Source organism: Nesoenas mayeri (assembly GCF_963082525.1).
Source record: "Nesoenas mayeri genome assembly, chromosome: 20".
Taxonomy (NCBI): domain Eukaryota; kingdom Metazoa; phylum Chordata; class Aves; order Columbiformes; family Columbidae; genus Nesoenas; species Nesoenas mayeri.
This window is the reverse complement of record NC_137569.1, coordinates 4,336,247-4,347,181: the sequence shown is the minus strand read 5'-3', so window position 1 is coordinate 4,347,181 and position 10,935 is coordinate 4,336,247. Positions and strand designations below refer to the sequence as shown.

The 10,935-nt window shown below is 55.5% G+C and overlaps 2 protein-coding genes across 7 annotated transcripts in view; both read right to left on the bottom strand.

Moving 5' to 3' along the window:
• Positions 1 to 888: 888 nt before the first annotated feature.
• DHRS13 (dehydrogenase/reductase 13) lies at positions 889 to 3,326 on the bottom strand (the record flags this gene model as incomplete). The annotated part of the gene is made up of 5 exons (XM_080356837.1): positions 889 to 1,193; positions 2,006 to 2,317; positions 2,392 to 2,515; positions 2,977 to 3,095; positions 3,200 to 3,326. The coding sequence occupies 5 exons, from the start codon at positions 3,324 to 3,326 to the stop codon at positions 889 to 891; spliced, it is 987 nt and encodes a 328-aa protein (XP_080212963.1).
• A 729-nt stretch (positions 3,327 to 4,055) lies between these two features.
• Positions 4,056 to 10,935, bottom strand: part of PHF12 (PHD finger protein 12) — a 30,637-nt gene continuing 23,757 nt past the window's right edge. For 4 of the 6 annotated variants that reach the window (XM_080357089.1, XM_080357088.1, XM_080357091.1 and 1 more), the window contains 5 exons: positions 9,479 to 9,622; positions 8,174 to 8,272; positions 7,546 to 7,628; positions 5,753 to 5,891; positions 4,056 to 5,216 (listed from right to left, as the gene is read on the bottom strand). In XM_080357089.1, coding sequence (XP_080213215.1) covers positions 4,882 to 5,216; positions 5,753 to 5,891; positions 7,546 to 7,628; positions 8,174 to 8,272; positions 9,479 to 9,622 — 800 coding nt within the window. In that variant the 3' untranslated portion in view covers positions 4,056 to 4,881. Of the gene's footprint in view, positions 5,217 to 5,752; positions 5,892 to 7,545; positions 7,629 to 8,173; positions 8,273 to 9,478; positions 9,623 to 10,314; positions 10,411 to 10,508; positions 10,716 to 10,935 lie in introns of those variants that run through there. The other 2 variants (XM_080357093.1, XM_080357092.1) reach the window with 2 other exon arrangements.

Below are 10,935 nucleotides of genomic sequence, written 5' to 3'. Positions count from 1 at the left end.
GAGGTGCGTGTGCAACGGGGGGTGCGTGTGCAAGGGAGGTGTGTGTGCAACGGTGTGTGTGTGCAACTGGGGGTGTGTGCAATGGGGGTGTGCAAGGGAGGTGTGTGTGTGCAATGGTGCGTGTGCAACGGGGGGTGCGTGTGCAACGGGGGGTGTGCGAGGGGTGACCGTGCGCTGCAACGTCTGTGTGAGTGTGCGAGCGGGGCGGGTGTGCGCAGCAGCACGTGTGTGTTCAGGGGGGGCGTGCACTGCGGTGTATGAGTGTGCAAGGGGGGTGTATGCACTACAGCCCATGTGGGTGTGCAAGGGGGAGTGTGTGCACTGCAACGTGTGCGTGAGCGTGCAAGTGGTGGGTGTGCACTTGAGTGGGTGTGCACTTGAGTCGGTGTGCTTGGGTGCGTGTGCACTGCAGCACGTGCATAGGAGTACAAGGGGGGTGTGTTTGTACTGCACTGTGTGTATGAGCGTGCAAGAGGGTGTGTGCCCTGCAGTGCGTGTGTGAGTATGCAGGAAGGGGTGCGTGCACTGTAGTGCCGCAGCACACGTGGGCGTTTGCGTGCGCGTGCAAGGCGCAGCGTGCTCGTGCGCTGCAGCGTGCACGTGCAGGGCCAGGCATGCACTGCAGCGCGTGCACAGGCGTGCGAGGCAGCGCAGCTTTGCTGCAGGGGCCGGGGGCGTGCTGCACTGCCTGCGCACACGCGTGTGCAGGGCACGCCGCGCCGTACACCACGCACACCCGCGGCACGGGGACACCCACGGTGCTGTGTCAGGCAGCCCAGCGTGCCCCCCAAGCACGGACACGCTGCCCCCGCTCAGCGCCACTTTGCACGGGCCCCGCGGCAACACAGGAGCCAAGAACCAACCTCCTCCCTTCCGCCGCCATCGCTTTTATTGCCCCAAATCTCTGGGGGCTGCCGAGGGGCTCCCCCCGCCCCCCCCCAGCCCCACCATCCTCTCGCTGGCCTCCCAGAGCGCCCGGGCCAGCCGGTCGTCGCGGGCCGGTGGCCACGGCTCCCGCGGGCGGCAGTCGGCGAAGTACCGGCCGCTGAAGCGCTCCAGGCCGGGCTGCGCCGCGCAGTGCACCGGCGTCTCCGCGCCCTCGGCCGCGTCGCGGAAGAAGAGCCAGGCCAGCGGCAGGAAAAGCGGCTTCAGCCACAGCGGCGCGTGGCGGAACAGATCGGTGTTGACGAACCCTGGGGAGGGGGAAAGCGGCCGCGTCGCACCCGGTGGGGAAGGGACCCACGCGGGAGCTGGTTGCTCTGCTGGGGGATACGGGAGCGAGCGCGCGAGGGTGGTTTTGGCACGAGGAGCTCTGCTGGGGGTTGTTCTGCGCCGGGTCTGGCCTGGCGAGGCTGGTGGTGTGGGGATGAACGGTGCTACGTGTGAAAATATGAGCTCGGTGCAAAGGTGCGCTGTGCACACAGAGGGTTCGTGCAAAGGGACACACTGTGCACAGAGACACCGCGCAAAGGGACACACCATGCACAGGGGCACCACGCAAAGGGACGGTCCTGCAAAGGGACACCATGCACAGAGACACCGCACAAAGGGACACTCCTGCAAAGGGACACCATGCACAGAGACAATGCGCAAAGGGACACACCGCGCACAGAGACACCGCACAAAGGGCCGCCCCTGGAAAGGGACACACCATGCACACAGACACTGTGCAAAGGGACACTCCTGCAAAGGGACACCATGCACAGAAACACTGCGCAAAGTGTCACACTTTGCAAAGGGGTATTTCACGCAAAGGGCGTGCTTTGCAAAAAGCTCATTGTGCAAGGGTTGCACTACACAAAGGGATGTCCCGTGCAAGGGGATGCTCCGTGTGCAGGAATTCTCCGTGCGAACGTTGCGCCATGCCAAAAGCACTGTGTGAAGGAGCCCTGCGCGCAGAGCTGCTCCCCGTGAGGGTTCTCTGCACGACGGGGCGCTCTCTGCAAAGAACACCCCACGCAAATGCTGACACCCCGTCCTGCCGTCCCCAGCTCCGCGTCCCTACCTGGGTGCACGGCGTAGCACGTCACGCGGGTGCCCTGCAGGCGCGTGGCCAGCTCGCGGGCGTGCAGCACGTTGGCCAGTTTGCTGTCGCAGTAGTCCTGGAAGGTCGACAGCAGCCCGGGGGGCGGGCGGCCCAGCGTGTCGGGGCGCAGGCGGCCGGCGCAGTGGGCCTGGGAGGCGACGATGACCACGCGGCTGGGCGCGCTGTCCTGCAGCCGCGGCAGCAGCAGCTGCGTCAGCAGGAAATGGCCCAGGTGGTTCACCTGGAAGCACAGGCTGAACCCATCCTCGGTCGTGCCCCTGGCGCTCACCCCTGCAAAAGAGGCAATGGCAGCCCACGGGGGTGCTCTGGGGGTGCAGGGGGATGGGGGGGGTCCCAGCACTCACCCGCGTTGTTGATGAGCAGGTGCAGGTGGGGCTCCTGGCGCAGGAAGGCGCTGGCGAAGGCTCGTACGGAGTGCAGGCTGGCCAGGTCCAGCTGCATGAACCGCACCTCCGCGTTCCCCGTCTCCTGTGGGCACAGTGCAGCCTGGGGCAGGGCCGGGGGAATCTGCGGGGCACCCTCTCTGGGCTGGGGGCTGGATCTGGCTGGGGGGCTCTGGCGGCTGGATCTGGCTCAGCGTGAGGGGGCTGCAGGGTGCCCTGGGCTGCGCTGTGTTAGGTGTGGCTGGGGGTGCCCTGGAGGTCTCTTGGGGGGGACCTGGGGATGTACCATGGGGGTACCCCTGGGGTGCCCAGAGACGCTTATGGGGGTGTCCTGGAGATGCCCAATGTGATGCCCAAGGGGTGTCCCATGGGGGCGTCCTGGCCAGTGCCCTGGGGGTGCTTTGGGTGCCCACGTGACATCGTGGGATGTCCTTCCCACGTCTCTGGGCGCCCCTGGGATGCCGCGGGGTGTCCTGAGGGTGCCCACAGCGGTGCCGGGGTGTCCCCCAGGGCTGTACCGGGGGGTGCCGGTGTCGCGGCGCTCACCGTGCGGATGCGGCGGGCGGCCGCCTCCCCGCGCAGGGCGCTCCGGGCCGCCAGCACCACGCGGGCCCCCCCGCGGGCCAGCTCCAGCGCCGTGGCCGCGCCGATGCCGCCGCTTCCCCCTGCGGAGCGGAGCAGAGCGCGGTGGTGAGCGCGGGGCCGGGCCGCACCGGGGCCGCTACCGGTCCCGGTCCCGGGGCCGTCCCGCGCGGTGCCCGGCGCTCACCGGTGACGATGGCGGTGCGGCCGCGCAGCGCGGGGGGGGCGCGGGGCGGCGGGACGCGGCGCAGCCCGTGGCGGAGCAGCGTGTAAACGCACAGCAGCAGCCCCACCGCCAGCAGCGCCCACCCCATCCCGCACCGACACCCGCACCGGCACCGCCCCGCCCCGGCGCCCGCCTCCCCGGGGCGGGAGGCAGGACGGGGACGAGGGGCCGCGCCCGCTCCTTTCGCAACCGGAGCGCGGGGTTATCGGCGGCGGTTTGCAAAAGCCTTTTGTTTGCGGAAGGAATGAGTTCGCTGCCCCCGGTCGGAGCAGAGGGCGGAGGGACGGGGAGAGGACGAAGTGTGGCTCAGCGCAGCCTCCGCACTGCAAAGTGCTGCAAGCACCGGGAGGCGGCTGGTGCACGGAATGGTGCTCTACGGGAGAGGGCGAGGGGTGCGGGCTGCCCCCCACACCCCGCTGCTCTTGCCCGGAGAGGTGGCAGATGCTCCATCCCTGGAACCATTCAAGGCCAGGCTGGACCTGATGCAGTTAAGATGTCCCTGCTCACTGCTGAGTATTCAACCTTAGACTCATTTCAGACTCTTAGCACTAACCCATGTCCCTGAGAACCTCATCTAAACACCTTCTAAACCCCTCCAGTGATGGTGACTCGAGCACTGCCCTGGGCAGCCTGTTCCAATGCCCCATAGCCCGTTCCGGGAAGAATCCTTTCCTTTTTCAAAGTTCCCTTCCAACCCAAACTATTCCAAGGTTCTGTGACCTCTCAGTCCCCATCCTGGGCCACCACCATCCTCCCACAGCCCCAGGTTGTGGTGACAAGAGTTAAGACAAGACAGTCAAGAAAACAGAATGTGAAGTATTTTTTTTTTATATACAGAATACAGGAAAGTTTCTGTAAAGTCTAAAACGTTACAATTACTATGTACAGTGGAACTAGCTGTTCTGCTGCGGGGAGGTGGCATATAAACAAAAGAGACAGACAGGTTACGACAAACGATCTGCTACAATAGACAATTTGAGGAACGTCATACCACATGTAGCACTGTACACAGCTTTAAAACATTGAAAAATGCCATCACTGATGTATTTACACAGAATCCAACACTTTTCCTTATTTGAAATAAAAATAGGATGGACACCAGGAAAAGAACTCATTTCTCACTGCCCATAATACACAGTAGCTACTTGTAGTGCAACCATAGCAGGGAGGGATGGGAAAAATAACTGTGGGAAGAAGAGTGCTTCTTTACATTAAATAAAACAATGATATTGTATAGATTTGCTGTATGAAAACTGTATTTCTCTTTTAATATAAAACTATTGTCACTGGCACAAAATAGAACAAGTTTCTGATTATTTTACAACTGCATGGGAACTATCTGTCAGAGAGAGTCCTGGAGTCAGACAGCGGTCACCCCTCGCTCTGACACGTCCTGCTCTCACTGCAGTTTTTTTTCCTTTTAAAATGAAATGTATAGTACAAATATATGTGCAAATGCCCCTAAAACTTGAGCAAAAAAGAAAAATTAAAAAAAGTTAAACGTTCTTCATTTCATGCAAACGGCGTGAGAACAGTCTCTGGGCCGACATAGAAAAAGATCCCACCTCGGTTTGTACATTTTTGCATTGCAAGAGTCTGAGGGCGTTTGTTTCCTTAACTCCAAAGCTCTCTTCCTAAAATTCCTAAGGAACGGAGTTGGACCGCAGCACGGGCACCTGGTGGGGTTTCAGAGAAAGCTTCTCCTCCAAGTCCATGTCTTGTACTAAGGCAGTGTCCCCCTTGGGCTGTTTGGTCGCAAATTCAGTGATGCTAAAAACAAACTGCAGGCAGCCCAGCTTGATATAACTGCCGTGGTGGAGCAGGGCTGTCCCCTCCCAGCCGGCCCCGCTGCCCCCGATTAGGCTGGAGCTGCTGGCTTTGCAGTTACAGGGTTTCTGCTGCTGCCCTTGCGCCTGCGAGTTCATCACAGCGGCTTCTTCGTGCGGCTCCTCTTCCTGTTTTCTGCTTTTATGTCGTTCTAGAAAAGCAAAACAAAGCAACCTGTAAGATTTGAGCAGGCCAGTGGCAGCTCGTTTTCATCGAGTGCTGAGGTGCCTCAGGGGTGAGATCCTCCAGCCCCTGATAAAAGGGAAACGGGAATCTCCCTGGAGCTGTAGAGGCATTTACAGATCGGGGAGAGCAGGAATAAGCCATGCGGGGATGGGGTGCCTGTAGCACAGCCCAGATCGCCTATGTGCAGCCTGGGAGGGAGGACACACATGAGGAAGCCCCTCAGTCCAGCTCTGAACTGGATTTCATCAGCTGGAGCTGCTGTCAGGCAGGGCTGGAGCCTGGGTAACTCCAGCACCAGAGCAGGAGCGGGGTTAACGCTCCCCAGGGCTGCAGAGGAAGGTCTGGGGTGTAACCCAGGCTGAGGCCGCAGGAGAGGCTCCTCTTTTACAAGAAGTGCACCAACAAGGGGCACCAACATGGACTTGATTTGCACCCGTTCCCGTCCCCCTCCGATTGCTCCCCACAGTGTTAATGTGGGGCTGGTGCTGTCTCAACACTCACTTATCACGCTCTGCACTTTGGCAACAATACTGCTGGGAGGAGTGGGCGTCATCTTCTCTGAGAAGTCACACGAATACAGAACGTTGTCCACCGTCGTCCCATGCTCACTGTAGTTCAACAGCTCGTAATGTTTCGTATTCTGAAAAAAAGAAAAATTAAAAAAGGGAAGAGGAGGGAATTGAGACATCAGGTCAGGAAGGCTTCTGCCCATCCACCCATTCAGAGCACGCAAACAAACTACAGCTGTTGATGGTTAAATAAGAGCAGCTAAAACAGCCTCCAGCTTCAGAGACCACCACCCTGACCCTTGTGCATGGCTCACGCTCACACAGCAGCTGCCTTTCCAGCAAGAGCTGCATCCCACAGCGCTCCCGGCAGGGACAGAGGGCCCAAACACATCTGGAGTGGGTTCTACCAACTGCACTTGGACCAAGAGATCTTTTGCAAATGGGGATTCAACCCGATTGTCACAAAGACACACCAGACTTAGCCCAAGCCCTGTGCCTAGCAGGAAAGAGCTGCGCTTTGGGAAGCCAAGGGCAGGAGGGCTGGCAGCGTGCTGCAGCAGCCGCGAGGTAAGAGACGGTCTGGGATTTACAGGCCTCTTGCTGAAATGCCGGGGGGCGTCACCGTGACGCACAGTGTTACAGCCGCACGTCACGCTCAGCTGAGCTGCGCCGAAGATGGTGACAGAGCGGAGATTTCAGGTGAGCTCAGGGGAATGATCTGAGGGCTGAAGACCTTGTTCCCCCAGGGACTAGAGAGCTTTAATCAAGGTACAAAACCTCCCCATGCACAGGGGAGTAAGTTTTCAAGTAACCTGCTTGACTGCGGAGACCAAGGCCAAGCATGAGCTGCCAAGGGCCAGAAACAGCAGACAGAGCTCAGGAGGGGGAACTGTCCCCGCAGAGTGACACAAAAACAGGAGTCCTGCTGGAGTATGGAGGAAGTTCAGTGCCTAGAACCCGATTTAGGAGTGACCACTGTGAGGAGATGCTTCAACACAGATTTAAGGTCTGGATCCTGTTACTGAGTGTGTTCCGTAGCCTGTAGTGCACTGGAGGAATGGCTGAAGCCGGCTGTGGGTTAATCCTGGATCCTGCTCAGTAGCCAGTTGACAAATGGTGATATAAAAGACTCTATCTTGCTTCAAAGACTGTTTCCATGCTAAGGGACATCTCCAGCAGTGCTCTTATTGGCAGACCCACGGTCTGTTTGCTTCAAGAACAAACTAATCTCTGGACTGTAGTTAAGAAGCAACTGTAGAGCTGTGTTTATGCTGAGAGCTTAACTGACATTTCAGTTAAATAAATAATTTACACAGAGTAGCGCAGATGGGCACGAACAATCTGCACCACCACCACCACCACACCTGAAAGCAAGAGACTTGGAGCAGTTCCCTGTTTTGTTCCAGCTGAGGCTTGATGGAGACACGTCAAGTTCAGCTTTTATTAACAACGCAGCTGGATCAAAAAGTATTGAGCCATTTCTATTATGATTTTGTTTTGTCCCTAGCCACCAGCAGTGACAGAGCTTGCTTGTGGTCAGTCTTTGTCCTCAGGCAGTTCGCTCAGAGAGATCACGCTGGCAGAGCTCTGTGCTTCAGAAAGGGGTTTGACAGAAAACGCTGACGCAGCCTTCACTGGAGTGAAACCATTCACAGCCCCGGCTCTTACTTTGTAGTCCACAAAGGAGCACGGCACAAAGACAACCTGCTGCCTGCATCTCCAGCTCCCACCGCCGTGCATGCCAAATAACAAAAATAATTAAAAAAAACCCACTCAGGCACTCACCTCATCGTAGAATATGCAGGCGTGTTTGCCAGACACATAGTTACAGTGACCGTAGCTTGTAAGGCACACATCCATATCAGCTCCTGTCAACGGGGAGGACAAAACAGGCTCAGTTCATTTCAGAAAAAAAGATCTGTCCGGCAGCAGAGAACAACAGACAGAATTAAACTTCAATTAGCAAAACAACAGGGGAGCAACTGCCTTTGTCCGTGCTCCCAGGACTGCATGAATAATGCTGCGATAAGCCACCGAACAACAAAGTTTCAGTGGGGGAAGGGAAGGCGAGCAGCTCCATGAAGGTTGAAGAGCATTTCGCAGTTACTGGTCTGCCCAGGGCACCCGGAGAATCTAAGCAGAAAGAAATGAAACCTGCGAACAAACAGTCACTCTTCTCTCCCTCAGCCAGGAATTGATCTCCAGGAAATCCAGTCTGTTGATTTGCACACCAGTCAGGTTACAAAGGTGCAACCCCACCAAAATTCAAGTGGATGAGGAATTTCCAGGTTTCTCAGCACGAGTGACCACAATGGGTCTTGTTTTCTTCAACACCCACTTGGCAAACACTTCAGGAGGGTCAGGGAGAACCACCCTGATTTCCGAAAGGTCAGGGCAGGAAAAAGCTGCTCACCTGTCCCAATGTAGAGGGTTCGATAGCACATATTGACTGCACCCCCTAAGCCCATCAGAGGATAGAACACCGCCCGGGCTTGCACTTCCTTTCTTTGCGCTGCAAGATAAAAAAGAAATTACTTGAACAATGTTATCAGCTTGGAAGGCGGCTTGACGCCAGTGTCCCCAGCGCCGGGCTCTCCAGAAAGCACAGATGCCAAGGAAGATGCAGTCAGCTTTGGCCCAAACTCCAATTCCCAACCCTCTAGAAATGTTTGTGCATTAAACATCCTTTTGCCACTCATCAGAGAAAATTGCTCTCTCCAGCAACCCACACAAGCCATGCAATTGGGGGAACGCTAATACGGCGTGTGCACAATGGAGCCACGCTGAGGAAAACACAAGCCTCCAGCTTCTTTCTTAATCCCTTCCACTTTGGGTAATCAAAGAGGTGAGTCCTGCTGTCAAAGTGCTACTTAAAAAAAATATTGGTGCTGGTGAATGTCACCAACTTAACAGCTGCGATTTCACTTCTAGCAAAGCTGCAGGGAAAACACAGGAGTTGTCCAAGGACCAACCCAGCCCCGGGGACAGGACAATTTACTGGTCCCTACGGCGCTGGATCCATCATTCCTGTCCAAAAAGGGGGATGGGTTAAGACAGAATCAATCTGCCTTCTGACAGACTGCTGCAGAATTGCCAGAGCGGCTCAGCCCAGCGCTGTGTCCTGCAGCCGCGTTCAGAGAAGACCCACAAAGCATTTAGGGAATGCTGTGATGCTACAGCAGCAAGCTGAGCAGTTTCAGAAGGTGGCTCCTGACTGCTAACAGACTTGCAAAGATCTTATCTTGGATATTTACCCCCAGGCCTAGCAGAGGGGGAGCAGACAACTGCTCTCACAACAGGGCTGTCCAGTTAGTGCTTGAAAGCAGATTAAATGGGCTGCATGTGGAGGAACGTGGCTTCATGTTCCTCCTGCTGCTTCGGATGTTAGCGTGTGATACCAGTGACCATAAACACAGCAAGCTGGACTCAGAAATCTGGAGATTTGCAACAGAAGGACAAGTTTTTCCCCATTATTTGTATTAGTTGCAGTTAGTGATTCAGCTGGACAGTGACATTATTCTGAACGGGCAGTGATGATGCCACACATCTGTTCTGTGCCCCGGTTCCTCCTGTTCGTGTGCTTGTCTCAAAGCAAATTCTCCAGAAAGACAGAGCAGGAATTCATCTATTTCTCTTGCCCATCCCAAAGGTGAGGAGAAAAAAAAAGGCAAGGGAGGGTCAAACAGCTACAAACCAAATATTCTAAGGCTGCTCTTACCTTCGATGTGGTTTCCCACAGGAGACTGCTGATGGGAACCACCGCTGCTCGCTAGAGACTGAACTTTGGAAGGAAAGAGCTGATGTATTCTCTGCAAGGCCAGAAACTTGATCAGCTGCTCATCCAGCATGTTTATCTCAATCTCTGTTAATAAACAAAAAGCAATTAATTAAGTTATTAATGGAAAAGGTGCAGTTTGAGTTGCAGAGTATTTAACCGTCCCGCTCTCAAACTTGCCATTTGCTTCAACAAAGACGTGACAAATTTTGCAACATCCAGAATCTCGCACAGATGGGGGGTCCATTACTTCACATCATCTCCTGCAAGCAGCATGTGAGGAAAACGCCAGCAATGGCCACAGAGCTACAACTCGGGCAGCAAGCTGAAGTTTAGGGATCCAGGGACCGCTAAGTTGAAAATCAGCTGTTTTGGCTCAGAATCAACAGGTCTGCAGAGATGGACATCGTGCCCCTTTGGGCAGTGGGTTGGGACCTTCTTGTGAAGCTCGATTACCTGGTAACCACCTTGGAAGCCGCTACAGGCTCCTTCTTGAGTCACACAGGGTCAATTAAACCAAACGGGGCAACTCAGACAATATTATCAATGAACTTTAAAGCAGATCTGTCGCTGATAGCTTTGAAGTATTTATATTTGTGAAGCCTAACAGAAGTCTGCTTTCTGACAGCAAGCAGGCTGGGTAACTTCTTTCAAGAGCTTTCTCCACATGGACAGCAGTTAAAACATCAAACAGAAGCAGCAGAGCTTCAACCGCCTTTCCCGATAGCGAGGAGGTCGTCTGGGCTGGCTGAGCAGTCAGGGTTCACCCAAGAAAAGAGGGTTGCAATGCCAGAAAGGCTGTTCTTCTGATGGAGGAGTCTCTGGCAACAGCCTCATTACGCTACTGACGACGGCTGTTCAGCAATCTCCTCCTCCTGAAGCAATTCCGCTAAGGTTCAGCATTTCTTGCCAAATGCAACAAAAAAAACCCCAAACCAATGGGCCAGTCTAGGAAAAGACTGACAGAAGCAGAAATAAATTGGGAAATTAACTGACCCATCAGAGCATCACCACTCAGGTGACTGCTTGCCTACATGATCTATCGCTGCTGGACTTTGCACCCGTCGGGAGCAGCTCGGGGTTGCAGCTGCCACAACAGGGCAGGGCTGCAGGTTTCTGCATGTGAATTCCACCTGGAAAGCCGCCCGGGCAGCGGCTTTGTGATCCTTCCCTAGAAAAGCTGCAGGCAGAAACATTTCACTGGCCTCGCTGCCTTGGCAACACTACAAGCAAGGAAGCATGTGACATATTTAAGGGCATGTTTAATGTATATCCAACCGCACCCTCACCTGACTGCAACCCTTCTTTATCTCTAGAACCTTTCCTTAAGCAGAGAGGGAATGCTCCAGGGAAGCAAACACACAGGGCTGGTAGAGACTGATAATGAACTGAATACTCAC